General features: G+C 34.3%; 10 protein-coding genes across 10 annotated transcripts in view; 3 read left to right on the top strand and 7 right to left on the bottom strand.

Annotated features, from left to right (window-relative positions):
• Window positions 1-254: 254 nt before the first annotated feature.
• On the bottom strand, window positions 255-8,428 carry C9374_003124 (uncharacterized protein; the record flags this gene model as incomplete). Its single annotated transcript, XM_044692618.1, has 2 exons — window positions 255-7,756; window positions 7,861-8,428. The coding sequence occupies 2 exons, from the start codon at window positions 8,426-8,428 to the stop codon at window positions 255-257; spliced, it is 8,070 nt and encodes a 2,689-aa protein (XP_044549968.1).
• Window positions 8,429-9,301: 873 nt separating this feature from the next.
• Window positions 9,302-11,209, top strand: C9374_003123 (uncharacterized protein; the record flags this gene model as incomplete). The annotated part of the gene is made up of 1 exon (XM_044692617.1): window positions 9,302-11,209. One exon carries the CDS (start codon window positions 9,302-9,304, stop codon window positions 11,207-11,209), a length of 1,908 nt encoding a protein of 635 aa, XP_044549967.1.
• Window positions 11,210-12,021: 812 nt separating this feature from the next.
• C9374_003122 (uncharacterized protein) lies at window positions 12,022-14,534 on the bottom strand (the record flags this gene model as incomplete). Its single annotated transcript, XM_044692616.1, has 2 exons — window positions 12,022-14,165; window positions 14,315-14,534. 2 exons carry the CDS (start codon window positions 14,532-14,534, stop codon window positions 12,022-12,024), a joined length of 2,364 nt encoding a protein of 787 aa, XP_044549966.1.
• A 53-nt stretch (window positions 14,535-14,587) lies between these two features.
• C9374_003121 (uncharacterized protein) lies at window positions 14,588-15,202 on the bottom strand (the record flags this gene model as incomplete). Its single annotated transcript, XM_044692615.1, has 1 exon — window positions 14,588-15,202. One exon carries the CDS (start codon window positions 15,200-15,202, stop codon window positions 14,588-14,590), a length of 615 nt encoding a protein of 204 aa, XP_044549965.1.
• A 249-nt stretch (window positions 15,203-15,451) lies between these two features.
• On the top strand, window positions 15,452-16,789 carry C9374_003120 (uncharacterized protein; the record flags this gene model as incomplete). Its single annotated transcript, XM_044692614.1, has 1 exon — window positions 15,452-16,789. The coding sequence occupies one exon, from the start codon at window positions 15,452-15,454 to the stop codon at window positions 16,787-16,789; it is 1,338 nt and encodes a 445-aa protein (XP_044549964.1).
• A 460-nt stretch (window positions 16,790-17,249) lies between these two features.
• Window positions 17,250-19,430, bottom strand: C9374_003119 (uncharacterized protein; the record flags this gene model as incomplete). Its single annotated transcript, XM_044692612.1, has 1 exon — window positions 17,250-19,430. One exon carries the CDS (start codon window positions 19,428-19,430, stop codon window positions 17,250-17,252), a length of 2,181 nt encoding a protein of 726 aa, XP_044549963.1.
• Window positions 19,431-21,844: 2,414 nt separating this feature from the next.
• C9374_003118 (uncharacterized protein) lies at window positions 21,845-22,657 on the bottom strand (the record flags this gene model as incomplete). Its single annotated transcript, XM_044692611.1, has 2 exons — window positions 21,845-21,884; window positions 22,023-22,657. The coding sequence occupies 2 exons, from the start codon at window positions 22,655-22,657 to the stop codon at window positions 21,845-21,847; spliced, it is 675 nt and encodes a 224-aa protein (XP_044549962.1).
• A 488-nt stretch (window positions 22,658-23,145) lies between these two features.
• C9374_003117 (uncharacterized protein) lies at window positions 23,146-23,910 on the top strand (the record flags this gene model as incomplete). Its single annotated transcript, XM_044692610.1, has 1 exon — window positions 23,146-23,910. One exon carries the CDS (start codon window positions 23,146-23,148, stop codon window positions 23,908-23,910), a length of 765 nt encoding a protein of 254 aa, XP_044549961.1.
• Window positions 23,911-24,155: 245 nt separating this feature from the next.
• On the bottom strand, window positions 24,156-25,298 carry C9374_003116 (uncharacterized protein; the record flags this gene model as incomplete). The annotated part of the gene is made up of 1 exon (XM_044692609.1): window positions 24,156-25,298. The coding sequence occupies one exon, from the start codon at window positions 25,296-25,298 to the stop codon at window positions 24,156-24,158; it is 1,143 nt and encodes a 380-aa protein (XP_044549960.1).
• A 137-nt stretch (window positions 25,299-25,435) lies between these two features.
• The window catches only part of C9374_003115 (uncharacterized protein), a gene marked incomplete at both ends in the record, with an annotated part of 2,153 nt that continues 1,389 nt past the window's right edge, over window positions 25,436-26,199 (bottom strand). The window contains one exon of the mRNA XM_044692608.1: window positions 25,436-26,199. This exon is cut by the window's right edge and continues 12 nt beyond it. Coding sequence (XP_044549959.1) covers window positions 25,436-26,199 — 764 coding nt within the window.

Genomic DNA, 26,199 nt, shown 5'->3' with positions numbered 1-26,199 from the left:
ATAAAATATCGTAATTTACTAATGTATTATAATACCATAGTACTACATGCATGGCGCAAACATGTGATTGATGATTCATGATTTCATTTTACAATCAATTGATCCAAATGTGGTTGAACCTCACTCGAGTCCCAAGTCTGTCAGAAGCAACAAGAACAAAATACAATATGGAACACCATTCTCATGAATCCTATTCCTTTTTAATTCACAACATTAATTCACAACAACATCAACAACAATTCGAAAACATCTCTCTAGTTAATCTTAATCAACATGTCAATAATCTTGGTTAGAGTTCTCATCGCCGTTTGAGAAAGAGTAGGACTTAGATAGGAATGCAACACTCGTGGTGGTTCCTTCTCAGCAATAACAAATAATCTCTCTAATAACAATTGTTTCGATTCATTCGTATTGCAAAATGGGAATAAATCATAGGCATATTTGATTGCCATTTCTCTTACATTGGAATGATCATGCAAAAGTGTATCCAAATAGAATGGAATGATTTTAGAAAATTGTTTAGAATCGTGTTGCAATACTCGAACAAGTAATTGATAGGCAATTTCCATCACTTGTCGATTGTTCTTTGCTTGAATAGAAAGATCTAATAATTGTGGAACAAAATGAATGATAACACCTGGTTCATATTGAGAAATGGTATCAATTTCTGTCAAGGTATCCATCAGTGTTCGATTTCTAGTTTTCAATTGATAGGCATTGTAGTGAGCATTTGATGAATATTCTGCAAAGAATATTGGTGAAATAGTCGATGAAAAAGATGAATCAGTATTTGTAGTTGTCGTTGTCGTTGCAGTGTGTTGTTGATGACGAGGAGGAGAAGAGGTTAGCAAGTGTTGTTGTTGTTGTTGATGTTGTGAATGACCACCATTCATAAAGGTTAAATGAGAAGCAAATATACTGCTACCACCACTACTACCACCAGCACTACTACCACCATAATGAAGTGATGCAGATGAATCATAACCACCATGACCACCACTACTTGTTAAGAATTGTGTATAATGTAATCTCAATCTCATTTCAAATATTTCTTCATCACTCAAAGGTAACATGGTGAAATGTTTCTTATTCACAAGAAGGAGTGCGTGATCATCTCCATTGTGAGACTTGATGGCACTCGTTGTTGAATCATGATGATCACTGGATACAACCACTACATCTCGTAAAGCACTCAATTGTTGAATAATAGAGAGCAACAATTTGATTTTGGAAATTTCTGGAAATATTTCTTGAACCTTGCTTAATAAATCTTTTTGAAAAAGTAAAAAGTTCAATTGCTCCACCACGGGTTGCATTTGATTCTTCTTGGAGGTTTCTTCCATTAAATATAAAATATAATTACAAATAAAATCAATAAATTTTGAAACAAATTCAACATAGGCATGTTGATCATTACGAGCAACAAGAAGAGATTGATTCAAAATCACAAAATAAACATCCAACACCTCATCTAACAGAATTTCTCTAAAATTGAAAATGTGAGGTCTCAATGCATCTAATATGGCAAGAATTTGAGTACTAATTCGAAGTACTGGTTTCATTTCTTCTTGGCTTGATGTTTTGTTTGATGTGAAATTCGTTTCAATTAACGAGAGAATGTTGTCTAAATATCGAATCACTAGATATGGATATAGAAATGCAATTTGTCTGAAAATTGAAAATGCAAAGTTAGAAATTTCCATGTTACTTTCAGAATATGAATAAAAGGATAATAAATGTCCTAATCTGTGAAGCATGGCATCCAAACTTGTCGTCATATTCTTTCTCAATACTTTGTTTGAAACCAAACGAGAAAGAATTCCATTCCTATCACTTTCAGAAAGGCCTCTTCTCTGTAATTCATTTGAAATTTGTGTTGGGAAACAACAGTACATCCATCTCAAGAGACTTTTTGTTTTTGGTTGCAATCCATACTTGTCTAAAATGAATTTCACAAATAAATCTCCGACACGATCACTTTGACTAGACATGATATCAAGGAATAAACTTAAATAATCTGAATATGGATTTTGACTGAGCATGGTTAATAGGACTATATCAAAGGCATTTTCAGTATTTCTTAATGGATGATGATGCACATCTTGTCGAATGAGAGTAAAAGATGATGACTCGTGTAGTGATGATGATAGTAATGATGATGATGGTAATGATGATGGTAATGATGATAGTAATGATGATAATGATGATGGTTGTTGTAAAAGTAAATTTTCATGAATTTGTTCCATTAAATCTAACACACAAGAAATTACAAGTGGATAAATTTCAGAATTCAAAACAATGGGTAATTTGAGTCGACTATTCGTGTAAATATCATCACTGGCTTGAACTGTAGATCGATAGGCTTGTATGAAACTCAACAATGATTGAGAAAAGAGAGGACTATAGCGTGTTTCACTCAATCTTGTTGAATTCTCTTTGGATGAGAATAAATGATATACCTTTTCCAAGATGGTGGTTAATTCTCTTCTCGAACTATAATGGATCATTGAACTCATCAAACATGTGGATAAATAATTTCTAGTATTGAAATATTCACCTCTCACAAATATCAATGAACTAGTAACACTATCAAATATGGATGGATCTTTTTGAGAAATGCAATCCAATACAAGTCCACTCAATAAATTGAGTTGTAATTCTTGGGAGTGAAAAGATATACTACCACCATTCCTGTTATTCGTTAACTTGTCATGAATAATGTTTGAAAATATTTTCAACAATCGTTTCATTCCAAATTCGACATCTCTCGTATGGATGGAATGATCTACAATATATTGAATCACAAATTCAGTGACTGCAGATCCCAAATCCAACAATCGACACAAGAACCATGTCATTTCAGTGTGTTCATCATCCTTCTGATTCCAACCCTCTTCAAATGCTTTGAAATTCTTATTCATTTCTTGACTGTACTGATAGAGAGAAATATCATCCATGTTCTTTACAAATTGTGCTAATAATTGATTGTTAATCTGAATGGATGAAAATGACAAGATATGGTGAGTATATGAATAAATAATAGAATGTAGAATGGTCGAAAGATTCTTTTCAGATCGTTCTAGACACCATTTCATGAGTTTCAAATAATTCTCTTTTCCAGTCTTGTTGAGAAGTGAATAATGCAATGAGAGAGTTAATAAAGCAAACAATACAAATCCATAAGGTTCATGCTGCGTTTCATCATCTTGTAAAAATAATAAAATTTCTTCAGATAATGAAGATAACAAGTGAATGTGATCATTTCGAGATGCATCATCAATATTCTCAACGCAATTTACAAAGTTCAAAATCGAGGTAATCATTTCTTCTCGTTGATTAGGATGAATGATATCGCATAGATTATTCGAGTAGAGGAATGATTTGGTAGATTCATCAGAATATCCTCTTATTTGTTCAATGCTGATATCATCTTCTTGAGTGAGCATTGAATTTTGTGCAATTTCAACTTGTTCCATATTGGCATAGGCATCAAATGATAAATCTTGAGAAAGTGTAAAGTCATCATTATAATTCGTCATGGATGCATCATTTCCAATTTGGCTATAGAAGGATCTGATACAGTTAACGAGTTTCTGTTGTACATGAATGTATTCTCTATTTCTGTTGGCATGAATGGACATCATCAAGAAATTCTGAATATTCATCAAGAACTCACAGTTAGCAGCAAATAGATGATGAGTAGAGTCTCCATCCATGGTTGTTGTTGTAGTAGTCGAAGTCGCAGTCGTCATCGTCGTAGTCGTCATCTCCATCATTCTGGATTGAATAATATTATTGAGTACATGTAAAATATTCTCTTCAGAGCAATGCAAAAATTGTGCATAAATACGTCCCGCTGCATATTCTCGGACAATGTATTCAGACTCGAGTAATTGCAATAATTCTTCATAGGGTAATACTTGCGCAGCATCATCTATGAGTGAAACTAAATCGGATTGCATCCAGCTCAAAGCAATTTCTCTAGAAATGAGAGGATATTTGTTTTCAGGTTCTAAGGTTGAAACATAGAATGCACTTTTGGAGAATAAAGTCATCATATAACCCAAGAATTCTGGAACCTCTTCTAGTAAATGTTGGTTGTTTCTCGAGTAAATGATCGACATGAATGAAGTAACTCCTTCAAGAAATAACGGCTTCATTCGTAATGGTGGTGTTGAGTCAGTGTCTACTTGATCACTTGCTTCAAAGCCCCTGCCATTCCTATAAATGATAATATGAGGCTCTTGGTCATTCGATTGGAAATATTCTTGATGCTCTTCAATCCATCGCAATCCATAATAAAAAATTTGTTGTGCTTTTTCGCTAATCTTTCTATAATTGGTTGAGAAGAGTTTTTCGCTCAAGTATTTGCGTTGAGTTAAGAGTGTAGAGAGAACATATGCAATGTCAAGGCTAGGTGCAATGTTGTTACTATAAATAAAATCTGTAAAAGTGCTCACAAATTTGATATCTGCTTCAAAGAGAATTAATTTGCTAAAAGTTTCCCAAAGTATGTTGTAGCATTTTGAAAAGTAAGTCAATGAACGAATTTCATCAATCCAATCAAATCCATCAGCATTCCATTGAGTGGTTGAATCCATAAATAATTTCTTGAGAGAGAATTGAGCTAATTTTCTTTCAGTAACATCCTCGTGAGCCAATTTTCTCAAAAAGAAATAGAAGACGTCTAAACTGTCATTCTCAGAGGAGCCTTTCAAATAATATCTTAATCGATCAATGATTTGATTGATCAGTACTTGTTGTGAAAAGTTGGTTTGATTGGTTTGATTGGTAGCAGCAACTGCACTCGTGAAACCATCACTACTACTACTAGCCATACTACTAGCCATACTACTAGCCATACCACTTTGAATATTATTACCACTCTTAAAGATGGAAATTAAATATTCACACAACACAGGTGGTGGAAGTACATGAATGGTACAAATTGCTTCTTCTTGACTGGTTTGAATAATTCCATCAATCCAAGACAATGCATGACTTGGTGAAGGTTCTCTTTGGATCATTTGCATGAAGAAATCAGGTTGTCTACATGCTCTCAATGATCGACCCAATTGATATTCAGATTCGTATCTTCTTAACTCTCTTTGAAGTGAAATGGGCATGACTCTTCGTTCTCTTGAACCAAGTTGAGCCTTCTCATGAATCATAAATGTGTCCATCCATGTTTGTACGGAATCGTTTTCGAATCTTTTTGGTTCAATGGAACGTTCATTTTGAATTTGAATAATCTTTCGAATATGTCGTTCAATACAATCTCTTTCTTCTCTCTGTAATTGTTCGCTTTCGGTTTCATATTCCATTAATGGTAATTGATTCTTCAACATGCGTTCCAGAATGGTTCGAAATGTCGGATATGGAGTGTTCGTATTCAATGCAAATTCAGCCAATGTGTTTGGATTCAGTGCAATGATAATAACACCAATTAGAACTGCATTCCAGTACCACATTCTCAATACAATTTCATCTCGAAAAGGTATCTTTTCATCCATCACTTGTGGCAGTGCATTAAATTTGCATAAATCTAATAAATTTTGAATGACTTCAAAGGTAGAGACTGGAAAGCAATGTTTTAGGAGAACGGGTGATGTTGTTACGACCAAGGATGGTTTGTTGCCCATGGTTGCTGCTTGAGATAATTGTTGTTGCTTGAGAGAAATTAATCGATTTCTCAATTTGGCGCCTCGAAACACGCAACTCTGTACGACAAAAATAGCATCTGCATATTTCAGTAAATTATCATAGAGAGCCATTTGTTGAACATGAATGGTGGTCATTTCTTCACATGGTAATTCATCGAACCAATATCGTACTTGTTCAAATGCAGCTGTTGGATTGGGTGGAACTTCTCCCAATACTGTTTGCAATACATTCACATCATTAAACGATTGATAGTCAAAGAATAGAAAACCTCTCACATAATTAAAATATTCTTCTTGGCGATTGGGAAGTTCTGGTAAGTATTGAGGTAATACATTTTTGCACCATTCGATGGCATCTTTTTGAATGGTTGCAATTTTGAATCTTAACTCTTGATCTTCAATTTCTTTAGAGGTATGTAAAATGACAATGGTAATAATAATGGTTCGGACCAATTCAAATAAGTTATGAATCCATCGTTTACGTGTGGTAAAGGGTTGTTGTTTCATTTGTTCACGTGGAGAGAATAAACTCGAGCATAAATCGACAAAATCAAAGAGAGAGGAGGTCATGGATGAACTTGTTGTTGTTGCCTGCTGTGTAGAAGTGATGGAGGAGGTGTTGTTGATATTGATGGTGTTAGTAGTGTTAGTGGAACCAATCGTCGCATGAGACAAGGGCGGTGGATGAGAGAGTGCCATGGATGCCACATTCTGTACATTGTAACAATGTTTGATAATCTTTCGAGTCAATAATTTAAAATTCTTAAAATATTCAGCATCTCCTGTAGCAACCATTTCTTGCAAAGTGTATCCTAATTGTCGTTCTCGATACGAAGGAATAGCTTTGAATACACTTAGTAAATTTTTGAATGTGTTGCTGCCCTTATGATGAGGTTGAGCTTCAATATTCAAAAATTTTCTTAGAGCCAATACTGGATATCCAATATTGTTTTTCACAATTCCACAGACAGCATCTACTTGAGTAGAAATATTTGCTGGTTTCAATTTCATATTTACAATACTCTCAAATGCAAACTTATCTCCTTCATTAAACAAATCAGGAACATCTTCTCGAATGTAAAGAGTCATTCTTTGAAGTAATTCTTTTGCATACTTGACAACTATAACATTGGAGCTACCAAGCCATGATTCCATAGATCTTGCTGCATAACTTCTCACTTCTCTCACTTTCAAACAGTAAATGCAAAATCTAATGATATTTTCAATTCTCTTTTTTGAAGTATTATTTCGGAATTGATCCACAAATGAAACAATAATTTCCTTCACTCTTGCAAGTGTATATGGATCATTGTATCGGCATGGTACCGATTGAGATTCAACGTCATTGAGAACTGGAGTAGAATCTAAATCTCGAACACCAGTTAATATGGAATCCACAAAATCTTTTGCATATTCATGTTCACACCAGATTCGATCTTCTAAACTATCATTAAGCAGAGCACAAATAAGATCTAAACTCCATTCACTCACACCCAACACGGAATTCTGAGATTTTTGAATGTTGAATTTTGGAGAAACATCTGTCGACTGATGAGCCATTTGTGTTGTTGTACTACTTGCATTGAATTCTCCAAGAGTTGAATCCGATGGTTCCACTCCATGATAAAGTTTGTACAAAATATCACAGCACAACAAACATAGATAGGTTCCCTTTTTCATCACTGCAGTATTCACAGAGGTTGTACTTTGAGTGCCAGAAGTAGTACTACTTTGAGAACTAGTTACCAAACCTCCTCCAGCAGCTGCTCCAATACCACTCGTTGTGCCACTGGTTGTAGTAGATGATGGATTGGTTCCCGAAGGAGCATTAGAATGTGTTCCAAAATGTTTGTTTGTCAGGAATAAATAACCTAAAAGTCTTTGTTTGATTTCCTCAGTGTTGAATACTTCAACATGTTTCTTAGCTAGATACGAAATGCTAACATAGATATATCTCAAATCATTTTGTTGCTGCTGAGAAGATTGGAAAAGTAAATACATTTGATCCAAACACGCTGTTAACAACATTTCCTTATTTTTGTGATTATTCAAATTGTGATATTCCAAAACTTGAGTAACAATATCTTCACAGTCTGTTATTATCAAAAATAATATGAGTGGTAATATGTTAAAGATTTACAATGATTATAGAATTGATTTCAATTAAAATAATTATTGAACATGACAAATAACTTACCATTCACAGCTTTCAGTGCTCTTTTTCTGTCATCATTATTTGCTAATTGTACTAGATTAGCATATTTTGTAACGGTACTATTAAATAAATTCATTGCGTTTTGGATTGAAAATGATCCATTGGTGGTGGTATTGGATTGAGTCATCATCGGATAGCCTCCTGACTGTAATGAAGAATCACTAGATCGTGAAACCATGCCATGAGAACTTCCAGTCGATCCCGGAGCAACATAAAAAGTATTATATTGTTGTACGGATTGGTGTAGAAAAGGATTAGATACATTAGAGGGTACTGCTCCTGATGCTGGGAGATTCACTTGTTGTTGTGGATGATGATCAAATGGATTTACTTGTTGTGGATGAGTTGGAGGTAATAAATTACTAGTTCTTGGTTGGATGTTTGGGTACGATGAAGGAGGATTTTGTGGATTGATCATTGGATTGGATATTATTGGTTGTGGTTGTTGAGTGGTAGATCCCAGTGGAATCATACTATCTGCTCGTCTTGCTCCCGATGATGAGGCTGAAGTCGAAGGATGGAAGTGTTGATCCGAGTGAGACTTTTTCATTTTTTTTTGGCGATGAGGGAAATTGGGTGCTTTCGTCTCCATGTAATCAAACATGATAATAAGAAGCTTTAATATTAATAATTATTTAACTAATTGTTTGATTACATGGTTAAAATACAAGTTGTTTGACGTGCAAAGAATTTAAATTTTTTGATGAACTCACTGCATCTTTTTTCCAACACATGGTCTTTATGTTACCAATGTTATTGACGTCGTCTGTATCTTTCATTTGAAGCTGTGAAGTGCTCTCTGCATAAACACCTTCGTTGCAAGAACATTGCCATTTCCTTCCATTAAATTCCTAATTGAACCTATCTTTGACATGTTTTTGTCATTGTCAAACAAGTATTTGTTTTTGTCACAACATCAAAAACAAAAGCAACTTGAGAGCCAGCTGCTTCAACCAAGATTGCGAAATCATTGATATCATCATTCATCAGTGAAGCTTTTTGGTGTCAATCCATCCACAATTTGAAAATATTTTCGAGAGCTTTCGCGAGTACTGTTGTGAATATAGCCAAAAGAATCAATACTCTCCCTGTTCGTATCAAAGAATATTCTGAACTTTTTCAAACGAATCTTCTCTCGCTCGAGCGACATCCATAAGAATCCCAATCGCTCACCACCAACACAACAGTATCGATAATAATTTACCAATAGAACAATCAAGACAAAATATATATTTATTCCCAACTCACCATGAGCCCTTCATCACTCATGAATCACTGCCTTCAAGCGAATCCATCATCAAACAAAATGATGACCTCGACCACGTTGACTTCCACGGAGAACAACACACAAGAACAAGAACAACAACATTCATCACACCACCACCACCACTCTATGATGAACGGGAATTCACAACAACAATCAATGCTACTCCATACTACTACTACCGCTACCAATAATACTTCACAACAACAACAACAATTATATCATCTCTTGTTGAATCAATTATCACAACAACAACAACAACAACACACCAACACCATACCAACAACACCACAATCATCACTCTCCTCACCGTCTCCTCCTACGAAAGCTGTAGTCGTAGGAACATCATCTCCAACAACAACAACCTCTTTCACTGCACTTCTCACGGGTATTCCTTCTTCTTCATCGACGACGACGACGACCACAAACACTGTTGTCCAAACGACGAACAATAACACCACAAATAATAATAATAACGGCAAGATAACACCAACTTCCAATAAGATCATTAACAGCACAGGAACTCCCTCTACAAATAGTACTACTAGTACTACCAACACTTCATCAGCTTCCAACATGATGCCTCCTCCTACGCTTCATCATCATCACGGAACCAACATGTTTACACGTTCATGCACTCCAACCACTCCATCATCTTCTTCTTCGAGGATGACTCCAACGAATCCATCCCACTTATCCACAACAACAACAAATCCACCCATTTCAAATCCATCCGTCTCTATCAATAATAACAATATTAACAATAACAATATTAACAATAATATTAACAATAATATTAACAATACCAATAATAATAATAATATCAACAATAATAATATGAACATGGTATTGTCATCCAATCATCCCATATCCATGAATTACAATCAAATCATTACCACCATTTTACAAAATCCATCCAGTGTAAAATCCATGAATCCACTCCTCATTCAACACTTGTTAAAACAATTACACCAAATCTCATCAGTACAACATCCAACAGTCACTAAAATTATTGCATTGATTCAATCTCAATTCATGACCACCACCACCGCTGCTGCTGCTACAAGTGGTCATAACTTTAATACTGGAATTTCAAATGCAACCAACACCAGCAGCACCAGCACTACCATCCCTCTCACCCCACCTCATTCCGGAAACACAACGCACCAGCAGCAACACACTCCGATCAACAAAAATTGTAGTAGCAGTAGTAGTAGTGGTAGCGCAACAACTCTTCCACATTCAACACCACCACCAACGACGACGACTACTTCTACGACGACGACGACGACTACCACCTCGAGTAGTTCTATTCCTCCTTCGTCACTGCCTCCTCCTACGAACATATCCGATTTGAATTCAAATAACATACCCATTCAGTTAAGGTCGACGACCCTCACATCATCCTCTCCAAGTAGTAGTAATACATTGATGACACACCCAACAACCACAACCACACCTTCCGCTCCAACTACACCCACATCATCACTGGCAGTACATTCCTTGTCTAGCCTGGGATTGGCAACAACAACTGCTACTACTTCGAATCTTAATAGTACCTTTTCCACTTCCACTTGCCCTCCCAATCTCACACAAGAAATTATGCTCTATTTAAATCAAAAACAAGACCAATATTGTACACACAGCTATCGATCTGGTGATCAATTTTTATTCGATCAAAAATTATACGAATATCATGTGGAATCGATTGAGGATTTGATGTGTGTGGGTTTGAATACACCAATTAGCTATTTCAATAGGAATGAATCAATGCATGATCATACCGTACAACAGCTTTATTCAAAACAAGTACAACCATCTACAAATTCCAACCAAACATGGCATCATCCGACGAATAAGGGAGCTCCCTTAATTGGAAATAATAATCCGACGAATAATAATAGATCAACACCACCTGCAACATCAAATACGACTATGAATACTCAAACCTCTTCATCTAATGGCTCAGCATTTCAAAGATATATGAGAGAATCACTCACGGATACCGTTCAATACTATCCAACTCGAAATATGGATGGAAGTGTGAAATCCTCAAAGGAAAGGTAAAATAATCAATTTCTAAATGAATTTATTATTGCTCTATTGAGATATATTAGAATTTGAATCATAAATGCATTTCTTTTGATTGGAAAAGAGTATGAATGGATCATTGATGGTATGCACAATCATTCATGATGGATTTACTGTATAGGATTACAAATTAGAATTCCAAGTAGTATGAATCCAATTCCAGTATACACTTGCATTTTATGCTTTCTTTCATGTCCTAACAAATAAATATCAGTGAGCTCGGTAATGACACAAGTGAGAGAATTCACACAAATGACAGCACTAAATCATGTTATGAAAACTGTTATTAATTTCCACACGTACGTTGTTAAATTTGTATATCCCAATAACAATAAAAAGAATAGAGATCCACACCAATTGATGAGTTGAACAAGCACAAATTTCCAATTTCCAAATAATGAAATTAATTGATGCAAAATAGTTGACGGGATGTGTTGTGTGGTCGTTTGTTTCTTTGTATCCTTATGATCATTCTTGTTTGATAATGATAAACTTCCAAAATATTTTAATAATGGATTGGTAATTCCCCATATTAGTGAATTTAGTAGAATGTATGTCACAATTTTGAATACATTCTGTGATGAAAATTTATTAAATTCAGAAGGAATTGAATCGGAAATAGGGGTTCTTGAATGGATGACATTTTTTTTGTGTTGTACTGCTACCATGGATCACTGTTCGAGAAAATAGCATTCTGCCCAAAAAAAGCATCCACTTGAGCAAGTTTTTTTAATCGAGCAAATTTGTAATTGTTCAAATTGTTTAATAAACTTGTTGAAAAACTACAATTATTCCAATGAATTGGATGACTTTTTCAATTTCTTTTTTTGAATCCAATTTTGAAAGGCAGCATAGGCAATATCCAACTTGTTGGCATCTCTCACAAACAATCTTACATATCTTTCCATAAATTGAGATGGAATTAAATAACTCACTTGTTCCTTTGCAATATGGAATGGTTCATCATCATCGCTACCAAAAGTGGATTTGTAAAAGAGACATTGATCGACTGGATTCTTATCTTTCATTGAATAATTAATAGACATGTTATGAATAATGATATCTGAGGGATGAAGACAAGTCTCTAAATGTCCATAACCAGCAATATTGGGTGCACACGATGCAATCTCTTCTTCACAAACATCCTTTTTGATTTCTTCAAATCGATCCAAAGGTAGTAAAACTTCATCAACAAATTTGTACAAATCACGACGTTTCAATCGTTTTAGAATTTGTCTCGATTTAGACAATTCAGGATTCGTGCTTGTTTCAATCTTGTACAAAATACTATCTGATAAATGAACATATTGTTCAGGACAATGAATCATTTCAGAGATATGAAGATGAGGGTCAGCCTCAACCAATGCATCTGTAATCATATATTCCACAGATTTACCCACTCGATGAGTATAAACTTGTTTGTGTAAATTGTATCGAGTATGAAACATTTCATACAAGTTGTAAACTTCTTTTGATGAAAAACAAATATTTCCATGAATAATTCTACTAAATTCCATCAATCTTGAAGAATCATAGGAAGAGATTAATCCTAAATTTTGACAATCTCTTGCAAGGTAATCAAATTTATCAACATCTACTGAATTCTTCTTATTAGCAACAATTTGATAGAGATATTGTCGATTTTGTGAGAATTCATTTTTAGAAATGTGACCATCAATCATGTTGAAAACCATATCACATTCTTCTTTACCAAAATCAATAAATTGGATGTCATGATCATAGGAGAGTGTTGTTGTAGGAAGAGCCATGTCCTGTGAAGAAGATGCTTGTTGAGAAGAAGAACTAGGAACTCCAATGAATTGCTCACTTAAATGTTCAACCTCCTCTGCATTCAATCCCAGTACTGTATTCTCATTCAAATCACCATAATTCTTAACATCATTGGTATTTTCATCTAACATGTATTTGAACATGGTTTTAGAACCCATTTCATGAGTCCAAGGAATAGAATCCATGATAGAATTCTGTTTCTTCACTCTTGGAATAAATTCATTATCAAACACATGACTGAATGGTCCATGACCTAAATCATGACACAAGGCAGCTACTTGTAAAATATAAATATCCTTATAGGTAGGTCTTTCATGATCAGAACTGCCATCACGATTGGGTGTACTAAAAGTACCACTGCCACCACCACCCATACTACCATGACCACCACCATTACCACCAACACCACCACCACTCATACTACCATGACCACTCACTCCCCAATAATAATCTTGACGATTCATAAATAATTTATCAATCCATTTCTTTGATAAATGTCCAACTCCCAAACAGTGTTCAAATCGATTATGAGATGCACCTGGAAAGACATAATAACAACTTCCTAATTGTTTTAAATCACGTAATCTTTGAAAAGATTCAGTATCAATGACTTGTTTACAAATTGAAGTTGGAAAACTAATATGACTATGAATTTCATCTTTGAAAATTCGTTCTCTTCTTTGAAATGGAGACAATGTCTGATGTGAAGAAGAAGACACATGTTGGTGATATCTTAATCGATCTGCATACACAGATTCACTTGGAGAAATAAAAGGATGTGGTTGTCCAATTTTTTGAACACTATGAGTGGAGACTTCAAAGAGTGAAGGAGGTGTTTTGATGGATGGAGGTGTTATCTTGTTCTCAACACTGACATCCATCATGGCCATGGTGTGACTACCACTGCTCGTAGTAGTAGTAGCTTTACTGAATGGAGAAGATTCATATTTTCTAAAAGAGGTTGGAGTCAAGGCAGGAGAGGAAGACTCTTCATTGTTGAGTGAACTTTGAGTGTCGATCGAGTGATGATGATGACTCAAAGAAGAGAGTGGAGTGATTGGAGAACGTGGTGAATGAATTTGTTCTTCTTCTTCAATCCGATGTGAAGATGAGGTTCGGGTGGGAGTATTTGGCATCATCACTATGAATTCAAATTTTTTTTAATTTTGAACGGAAATTTTGGCGGCAAATCGATTCCAATTGAAGGGTTGATCATGGAATCAAGTGAATTTCGAAAAAGAACACATGACACGTGCATGGTATTGAATAGTGCTACATTATATTATTTACAAGCATGTACAATGACAATATTCTTCAAGGCATTCACTTGTTCCATATTTGGCATGGTTGGATGTCTATGAAAAGTCTGATCATACAATTTTGTGAGTTCATATTCATTTAAATTTCCACCCACATGTTGACTTGAATAATGATAAATGAATAGACTCATCCAATCACTAGTAGTGGTCATACTTAAAAATACTTCACCATCCACACATTGTGTAGTCATGATCGATAAATGTTCCTTTAAAGTTAAAATCTTTTTTCTTTTCAAATAATTGGCTACTTCTGTACTTGGAGTAAACGATATTCAATATAGGATGAATTTTGACCCATACTATTGGAAACACCATTCACCAGATGTGCTGTACTTGAACTCGTAACAATACTATTGAGAATATCATCATCGTCATCGAGAGATCGACTCACACTTGTAAAGAGACCACCACCACTACCACTACCACTACTACTATTCAGAGAAGCATCTTGAGGAGAGAATGATTTTCCATTCGACATGGCTATTAATGAAGGATTTCTACTCACTTCCATCAATACCATTTCAGCATCTAAATGATATAAATTTTTTCGTAATTTCAATGATTGTAAATATAATTTTCGAATGCATCCAAATTTTGTTACAAAGGGAAAGTTTTGAGCCAATGCATACTCTTCAGATTGTAATATATTTTTATAGATATATTCTCCATTGATGTTTTTAATTTTTGAAAATTGTTTGACATAGAGATCGAGACCGATCAATTTCATCCATGACAGAACATGTGAGCAAGACCAATCTCGGACATAATTCGTATCAAAATGTTTATCAATATATTCTTGAAGTCTTTTTTTAATGTTACTGTTGGAGGAGGTGTTGTTATTGCTAGACGCTGCAGACATTTTTTCATGAATCAATGATCCAATGAAAATGACACTTGATGGATGTGGTATGAAAAAGGGGTGTGCTCAAAAGGCTGTTCATTCAATTAGCTTGTTACAACACGATGAAAGAAATCTGTTGCTGAAGGCGGAGAGAACAACACAAGTGAGGTTTCGTGAATTTCCTACTCAATCTCGTGTGACCTGTGTTTCAAAGTTTCGCCCAAAGGCACTTACAAAAAGAACAATGAACTTCCCAAAACAAAAAAAATGCTGAACAATTCTCATCCACACACAACAAACTCTCTTTCGGGAACCCAAGAAGGTCCAAACAACACCTTTGTTCCATCGGTCAATCAGCTCAATCAAACAAAACGCATCATGATCAAAGAACTTCTCTCCGTCTATGAATTCAATGATGAAATACTTTTAAAAACAATGAAAATGATGCTCGAGGAGAATGATGAGAATACTTTGGAAATATCACAACAAGATGTAAAGACAAATTCTGACCATTTACAAAATTCAATGACCACCAATTCAAGTTCCAACATCTCACATGACACTTCTTCCATCACCAATCAATTAGAAGATTATTTAATAGAATATGCTCCACTTCGATTGATTTATTGTCTTTATCAATTTCTGATCAAAGGAAATCGTTTACATCAACGTTTGAGATATCCAAATTTATTTGTATATCCTCAAATTGGAAGTGATGAGCCTTATTATGATCCACATTACATTGATGAACATGATTTTATTCATGATGAAGAGGAGGACTTGGATAATAACCATAACATGCCACAAGAGACTTATAATTATTCCATTTTTAGAAGTATCTCATTAGATTTGGAATCTAATTTTGAAATGATTAGAAATGAATTTATTCAAGTCTATTCCAATCATTTCAATACTTGTAATTTTATGGATAGAATTCAAAGTAGTGTCAATGGTCAATGGAATGCCATCTATCTTGTGAATCAAGGAAAGTTAGATGATGAATCTATTTCAAAATTTCCAAAAACATTTCAACTATTAGATTCCATATTAGGATTCGAAGATGGTAGAATATGTAGATTGAATATAGGATATGTTTATTTTAGTATCATCCATGAAGGTACTCACATATTACCACATTGTGGTGTCAGTAATATTAAATTGAGAATTCAATTACCATTAATCGTTCCTCTTGAGAAGAATCAAGAAAGGAATTTCGTGACCATGAAAGTTAAAAATATTGAAAGACAATACAGAGAGGGTCAAATTATGATATTGGATGATAGTTTTGTACATGAAGTCAAATATCAGACGAGTAGTAGTGAGTTGCAACATGATGAATTTGTCAACAACAACAACAACAAGACAACTAGTCTTGACAATGATTCTTCTTCTGCTAGTTGCGATAATACTAGTACTATTAATAATAATTCTAATCGTTTGATCATGAATGATATACATTCTTCCACTATTCATACTACTACTAGTATACCCTCTCTAAACTCGATTCGAGTAGTATTATTGATTGATATTTATCATCCAGATTTAGTAAGAGATGAAATTCAATTATTACATTTATTCTTTGATAATATGAATGGAGCATTATAATAGAATTCAACTGTAGTAGATTCATTCTATATTCACTCATCAAATTCTAGATGACATTCAAATGTACTGTTTCATCTATGAATGAATTTATCATGTATTGTCACTTCTAAGTGGTTCGATGCAGTGTATCACCCGTTCTATCATCTCGACTGTGATTCATCTACATGAGCAATTCGTTTGACATTTCCTTCTCGTCCCAATAGCATCATTCTTTGAATCATTCTTTGCAATTTTCTTGCAGCATTGAGAACTCTTTTCGTCAATCGATTTCTTTTTTGAGTTGTTGGAAATAATATTTTGGATGTTGGTACTGAGGGAGTGATGATTGGAGGTTTTGTTGTTACTACTTTCATGGATTGAGGATCATGATTCGTTCTCTCAGAGTTGTTGTTGAGTGCACTTGTATGTTGCTGTTCATGTAATGATGATGATGTATCTATCCTATGAGTATCATCATGTTTCAATGTTGATGTTTTGGATGGTTGTGATGGATCATTGCTTGAGAAGATTGGATTGGTTTTTCGAAGAAGGATAACTTGGAGTGATTGTTCAATTTGATACCTATCGAGTGACAAGTACTCGTTGGACAAGTAGTACTAGTACTTGAGGGGTCCACTGCACTTCCTGTAACGGGAAAGCATGATGATCTAAGATCCTTTTCTTGATGATTTTCATGATTATTTTCATCAACAACAACCATATTGGTCTCACGATCGTTGTTCGTGTGATGATCATCATGGTGTAATGATGATGATGAAACATAAGGATCAGTGGGTGATGATACAACCATCATTGGATTTGTTATATTCATCAAACAATCACTGATTTCATGTAGTAACTGTTCACTTTCCATCAATTGAGAGAGAGTATTACATTTCAATAATTGTTTACCGTAGATTTCCATCACCATTTCTAAATTAGTCACTTCCATACTAAGATTCAGCAAGTGAGGTTTGTTAATGTACAATTTAAATACTTGTAACATGTCAATCACACTCGATAGAAAGTCAGTATTCTTAAGGTTGGAATGGATGGGAGTGGTTGTTTCATCATCGCATACTAATCGAGTGATACACTCATTCTCTTTGTCCATTCCAATGTTGATTATATGATATGTACTACTGCTACTGTGACTACTATTACTACTATTACTACTGTGACTACTATTACTACTGTTACTACTATTACTATTCTGATCCAAAGTAGATTTATTCTCATCATTGTCATCATCAACATGACAACAACAACCACCTCTTCCCAATGTCAAGAATAATTGTTGAATGCGTTCTTGATCATGACAAATATACAATGATACTTGTTCATGAATCATCTTTAACAAGGAGTCTCTAACAATAATACTTCTAATATCATGTAAATAATGTATATATCGATCCATGACATGATCGTTATGTTGAGATTTTAACCATTCTTCTTCTCTCATATATAATTGATAGTGTAAGAATTGAATGATGGTATTGAGCAAATGAGTACATTCTCTTTGAAATTCTGAACTTGATTCAATGAGTAGATGAATCATTTGATATAAGAGATTGGAAGATTCAGTGGTGCTCGAGATTGACATGAAATCTTCATGGATTATTATATTGGAAGATTCGAGCTTGTCTCTTGTTGAATTTTTCTTGTGAAGAATACAACTCTCATGAATGCTTTGAAAGATCTTCAAATACATGATTAAGAGTTTACGAAATGAAATACATTGTTTGATATCTAGACATGACCTATATACATTTTGAAGATATTTGACATAGAGTGTATATTCCTTATGAATGAGATAGGTGATTATTAATTGATATCGATAGGAAGATGTGAATGAGGAGACAAGTACTTGTGATGATGTATGACCATGATGATGATGACTCTGAGAAGAGTGTGTATGATGTGTATGATGATGATGCTGAGGAGAGTGAATATAGTGTGGACTTGGAGAGAATCTTTTCAATGGTTCATCTTCAGTTGGCCAGCTGACCTTGAACACGTGAGAATCTCTACTAGGATGGGTTGTTGTTGGCATCGATGAACTTATGGATGATTTCTTCATGGTTGCATTCACTAATTGATGGTACAAGTATGGTAAATGTGTGTATTGAGCATATTGAATGTAGTCATTAAGATGAGAAAAGCTGAAACGATGTAATGGTGGTAATGTATCATCATGGTGCATTTCATTGTTACTTGTGAGTACGGTGGACGACTCACAATGACACTGATTCGTCGCAATGGGAGTAGTAGTTGTGGTCGTCGTCGTCGTGGTGGTGGTGGTGGAGGACAACACAACAGAACTTTCTTTAGCATTCTCAGGAGTACCAACAGCACTACTACTAGTTGTGGTTGCAACAGTTGCATTCTCAGGAATTGCTGCAGTGCTGTTACGAATCGTCGTCGTTGGTGTATCACTCGTTGATGTCTCCACTGAAGTTGGTTGTGAATGAAGAGTGAGTGTACTGGTTGTATGATGGAAGATGGGCGAAACAGTATCATCATCATGAAGATTGTTGGTATTAGGATGACCCTCAGCATGTTGTTGTTGCACGTGATTGTTGTTCACTGCAGAAGAATACTGTCGATTCATGAAGCCATTATAATGATGGATGGGGTGGCGTTGATGATGACTAGAAAACATTTTTTGGTTAACTTCCTTTTAACAACAGAGTACTATTTGATATTGACTCATCCCAAACTAGAGCAAAAATAATTTAGAGAATCCGTAGTACACCATTAATGGATTTCTTGTTAAATTTTACGAAAATCGCTTAAAATGTCCATAGATATCGAACCGTTCAAAAGATATTTCTGGATTCGTTGACGTTTATTGGGTGTTTCTCGATTGCGAAGTCTTATATTAAGGATCGAACCAGCAAACCTTAGTTGACATTGAGCAATCCACAACCAAAAGGTCTCTAAAGAGCAATCAAATACCATCTTCTCAATAAATCATCAGAACTGTTGCCACCAGAAAGAGCCAGACATTATTATCGAAGGACTATTTATCAAATACTCTGTTGGACAGTTGAAGAGTACATGATTTATCGTCAATTACTTTTGGATTACGAAAACCTTTGTTATTAAAACTTGTGGTGGTTTAGAAAAATATTGTTAATTTGTTTCAACATTAATAGTTATGCATAAAATATGAAATAATTACGTACACATGTTTATTATAAAGATCCTCTGTTTTCCTAAACTTGGAATAATACATTATCCATCTCCATTGCTGTTAATTGAACAGTCGAAACTGTAAGTCTTTGGTTGGTTAGAAGTGATACAGTAGAGACACTGTTCAACTCGAAGAAGCAAAATTAATTACTACAACGATATTACAACGTTATCTATCGTAAACTATGAGAGAAAAAGCTTCACCATATTACCCTCAAATCTCATGAAACTTGGTTATGGATGTTGTAGCGTAAGATGAGCCCTGTAGAATGGATGATAACGTTGAGTTATTTAAGAGACTGTTCTTTCAACGAATATCCATGTTTTGAGTAATATCTTCGAGGGTGTATAATTTCATTATTAAAGTATGTACTGTTTGATTCAGGAACTAATTTTTCCTAATGCAACAGCAAGTATGTTTTATTTCTTTTTAAATTACCTATTAACCTTATTCCACAACAACAGCGCTTCTGTATGTAACGTTATGTACCTGTCTCACAGTAAACTCAACATTCGTGCTTCATACAAACTGGAATCAATGTGTTTCGATTTCTAAAAAAATAGGCATGACAACAAGCAACCATGAACCCCTTTTTCAAAGGTTTAAATTTGCAGTGCAGTACGATGGCACCAAGTACAATGGATTTCAAAAACAAACTACAACACAAAATACAATTCAAGAAAAACTAGAATCAGCATTCCATCAATTACAATTTCCGAATGACCATTTAGTGAATTCATCATCTTTGCAACATTTAAAGAAGTCATTAATTTGCTCTTCACGTACTGATAAAGGTGTACATGCCATCAAAAATACATGTCATATTGATTTGTGTGTAAATTTTGAAAGACGAAAAAGAAAACTTTGATTGAATCAACTTCACAATATGTTTCATCCGAACAACCATCATTGAGCAGGAACCTCAATTTACTGTTACATCAAATTCACTCTTTTCCAATAGCATGAAAATGAAAAATTTATTGAATTATTATTTGAAAGATGAAACCATAAGAATTCTTGAAATTGAATCAGTTCCTTCCTCCTATCACTGTAAAAAGAATGTTTTACATCGTTTATACATGTATCGAATGATTGATCATTTAAATTATAATGATTCACCAATATCTATGAACAATTCCAATAATCATAATTGTAGTAGTAATACTAGTACTACTGATGAATCATTAATGAGTAGTATCGAATCCAACCACCACACAATCAACAGTTACAACACTCGAACCGAGACATCCATGAAAAGACTTTCAACAACTGAAACATCCTCAGCGAAAAACAACACTTCTTCCTTCGCTTCAATGAAAAACATTAATTCAACCAAAAAAAAGAACAACACTCCTTCTACTTTTAATGCTAGTAATAGTAATATAGTAGTAGTAATAATAGTCATGGTGGTTTACTCAAATGTGAAATGCACAGTACTCTATTTCCATTAGAATCATATAAACTATGGTGCATTTCAGAGAAATTAAATATTCATGCAATGAAACAAGCATGTCAATATTTCATTGGAACTCATAACATGACATGTTTTTCCTCTTCAACATTTTCATTTCAAAATCCTAAAAAGAAAATATCACCAATGAAAACCATACAAGAAATGTATATTCAACAAGAAATACCAAATTTATTTATCACTGCTAGTAATGAATATAGAATATTCATTAAATCTAAATCATTTATGAAGCATCAAATTAGATTCATGATACAAGTTCTAGTAAAAATTGGAAGAAATGAATTACCACCAGAATGCATCCAAGAATATTTACAATCCAGTCAAAGAGTAGAATCTACTAAAAATATGGCACCTGCACATGGATTGTATCTTGTAGATGTGGTATATGCAACAGAAGAGGAAAGTAGTACTAATGATGATTCTGATGAATTTTCTGATTGATATCATCACTTTTTGAAGAAAATTATTAAAATTCGTCATTTCAATACATATTTCAGTTAAAAAAAAATAGTTAAAATCCATCATCATTATTATTATTTTGAATAAATCATTATTGATTTTATACTACTACTACTACTCCTACTTACATGGATTTTGTTATAATTTTTAAATCTTTCACTAGATTTGAAATTGATTTTTCTTTTTCTTGAAATGCCTGAGCTACCGATTGAAAAGATTCAAAATTCATTGCATGACCAGAACTACCACTCGAGTTTTCCATATTATTACAAAATATATTTGGATGTTTCAATTCAATTTCCATTGATCCTAGAAATGATCTTACTTGTAATAAACTTATTTGATCAATTTGATTTAAAATATCAGATTCAGTTTGTTTCATACCAAATGCATTCATTGCACCAATTGAAAATGATTGATCAATCGATTTTAATTCTTCTTCTGAGAATCCAATGATATCATTGGAGGGTTGAGATGATGTATGAATTTGGGTTTGAGTGGTTGTTGTTTGGGTGGTGGTGTTCATGGGTGGAAGTGGTGAAATTATTGGTTGTTGTTGTTGTTGTTGAACCATAGGGATGATCGATTGACCACTATGATTCGATGGATTGTTGTTGTTGTTGTACAGGGTATTGGTGGTTAACAATTTATTCCTTGGTGTTGTGGTTGTTGTTGTTGCTGAGGAGGAGGATGGAATGATTGTTGTTGTTGTTGTTGCTGAGGAAGATGGAATGGTTGGAGTGGTTGATGATGACGGAATCATGGTTGGTTTGTTTGGGTGGTGGTTGTGTTCATGAAAGTATTTACATGATGTTGAATACTACTACCACCACTCATACTGGCAGCAGCCAAACTTGTTCCTGAACTTGAAGAGCTGTTACTACTGCTGCTATTACTACCCACACTGCTACTGTACACGTTGTTGTGTTCGATGATGAAGAAGTCATGATCATTTTTTTTGTAAAGCATTGTGTCATGCTGGAATCACAGAGCTCTCAAAAAAATGAATCATCAACACCAACCTCCTACTACCACCTCATCAAACATTACCATCAACCATTCAACGAATCATCACAATGATGATGATATGAATAGCAGTGAAAATGATGATCATTCCGATGAAAATGATCTTTTATTGAGTCATCATGAGTTGAATCAAAATCCATCCATCATTGTTGGAGGGGATCTTTTGTGGTCCACAAAAATCATTCAAGTAATCATAATAGTAATCATATCAATCATACAAACAATATGGAAATCTCTCATTCTAAATTAGAAATACTCTATGATCATTTTAAAACCTTTCTTCTTAATAATTCATATCTCTATTGGATGTATTACATTTCCATGATTTCTCTTTGTTTGATTTTATTAATTTGGTCGATATGGGCAGGTGGAAAACCTCATGTTACATCAGGATCCACTACTCAAACGGTTGACACTTTATTTATAGTCTTAGAGGGTATTATTACAATAATATTAATATTAGAAATACTAGTTCGAATATTTATATTTTATAATGGAAATATCATGTCTTATTTATTTGATGATTTTATCAATTGGTTTGATTTGATTGTTAGTATATTTTGTATCGTTGGATTTATTCTATATTTAGTGACCTCCAATCGAGTAGAAGAGAGAATTGAAGAAGTAATTGATAGTATTTTAATTACTTTTAGATTTCTTACTCAAGTATTGAGAATTATTACTTTAATACGAAATCAAAGAAAGAGACGACAAGAAATGTTGAATGAAAATTATATTGATTTGAGTACAAGTAATAATAATAGTACTAGTAATAGTAATTATAGTAATAGTATTGAAACACCAATGAATCTCAGTAATAATTTCATGATTCATTCCGATCAACAACCACTCATGTTGAATTTTCTACGAGACACGTCCAATGATTCTGACTCTGAAAATTCTCAATCTTTTGAAGAACATTTGGAATTAATGGAAAATTCTCAAAGAAGAGACTCGTCAACGAGTACTACACTCAACGAGTCGGTGTGAATCCATGATTCTCAGTGATAGATTCTGATGAGATGGTTGTTCATTCCATCATATATATGGTTGTTGTTGTTCATTCATCATTTGGCTGTTGTTCATTCCATCATATATTGGTTGTTGTTGTTCATTCCATCCATGAACATTCAGTATGTGTCACACGTGTACAGACACTTGCAGTATCGATCCTGTTGTATGGCCTTCTCTATATTACTGTTCATCCAATACTGGTGAGAAAGGAGTATGATTCGTTACATGTTCAAGTAAGGGTGGTTGGAATCGAGAGTATTGAATGATGAAGTTGTCATCGTAGTGGTCGTCGTCGTTGTATGATTCATATCACCATTGTCATGATTGTGTTGTACTTTGGCCATCATCATCACTTGAGAGAGATGTTGAATCATGAATTTTCTTGATCCACTCTTGATACCATAACAATCACACGCGTACTTCAAGTCTCGTTTTGATTTTTCATTCAATTCTTGTAAGGTATAAATTGGTGGTGTTCCATAATGTCTTTTTGAATGTAATAGTTCATCATCCGAATTCATCATCATCATGCATTCAGATGTGTTAGGTTCTTCTTCGAGACTTGAAAGGGATGAAGAATCTATGATGAATTGTAGAGAATGGGTTACTACTGGATGGGAGTATTCTTGTTCAACATCATCCACTTGTTGTTGAGTCCATAAAGTAAGAGGTGGTTGAGATGAATCATCATGCTGATTCATTGGAGATGATGAACTCTGAATTTCAGGTTTTTGAGTGAGGACTTGAGGTGTCAGAGGAGAGGTTACATTTGATTTCATGATTCTAGAATAATCGTCATGATTGCAAATCATCACTGAGAATGGTTGTGACAACAAGCTTGTTGTGGTGGTGGTAGTATCATGATCCATTTGAGTGAGATCTATGAATGAAGATGGTGTAATACATGTTGAATGACTTGTGGTGTTCTTTATGAATGGTTGTTGATGATCATTCATATTAGTAGTAGTAGTGTTGGTAGTATTATTGGTAGTATTATTGGTAGTATTATTATCAGAAGAAGTATTATTAGTATTATTCATGAATAATTCATTCTTCTCTGAACATTGTTGTAATAATGACTCGACAGATTCTAAATGAACATGACTATTCATACGACGATTGTATTCATTGATGTTCTCTTTCAATTCAGAATATAATTGAAATACAGTCTCTCTGAATTGATTCACTAATTCTTGAGGGTGAATCAAGCTCGTATGATCATCATTATTGGTGGTGGTGGTGGTCTGTTGTGCATGTTCATGAGAATTATTTGATAATCTTCTTCTCAGAGAAGTATCATGAATCACAACATGATTCTCAAAAGACTCTCTCATTTCACCAGTATTCTTTTCGAATATCATCATTGATGTGTCTGTTTCACCAAGTACTACTTGTGTCATGATATCATCATGTACAAGTGGTAATGGTGATCGTGGTGATGGTGGTGGTGGTGATGATGGTTCACACAGTTGAGGTACCTCAACAACACTCAACTCCTTATTCAACGACATGGAAGGAATGTTAGAAGCAACATTACATTTCTCTGTACTCTCTTGTAAGGTAGTTGTGTCACTAGTTGTGTCACGACAAGTAGTTGTGGTTGGATTTGAGTGACTTGTGTTGTTGTGAAAGAAGAATCATTGGGATGATCACTATTACTACTACTACTCTGATCATCCTCCTCCTCACCACTACTACTACTACTACTCGTACTATCCAATGTTGTGATCTTTTGAGTGAGGGGTTGATGTGCCATGGACCATAACGAAGAGGAAGTAAGAGTGCTGGGAATTCCATGATGATTGGTGTGAGTAGTAGCAGTTGTAGCAGTGAGGTCAATCATATCACCGCCACCATTAGTAACATCTCGTACTAAACTATGAACTCTATGACGGGTGTGTTTCAACTCATTCCTTGAATGTTGTTGTTTCAAAGATGATGTTGGACTCTTTGTAGTAGTAACATTTGTTTCAATGATTGAACTACTACGATTCCTACTATTATTACTACTACTATTACTAGTAATACAACCATTTCTTACACTACTACCACCATTACTACCACTGCTATTATTATTACTACTACCATGATCAAGGAGGCATAAAGATATTTCACTTCTCAATGCATTGGCAATGTCCATACTAGATTTTCGATAGTTCTCTGGAGGTGAGGTATGATTCTTGATTGATAATAAACCATTGGTATGATTACCTTCGAAAGGATGATTTGTTGTTGTTTTTGAACTATTTGTAGTGGAACTATTTG

Source organism: Naegleria lovaniensis (assembly GCF_003324165.1).
Source record: "Naegleria lovaniensis strain ATCC 30569 chromosome Unknown tig018, whole genome shotgun sequence".
NCBI lineage: Eukaryota > Heterolobosea > Eutetramitea > Acrasida > Naegleriidae > Naegleria > Naegleria lovaniensis.
The sequence above is the reverse complement of the archived record's forward strand: the minus strand, read 5'-3'. Positions and strand labels throughout refer to the sequence as shown.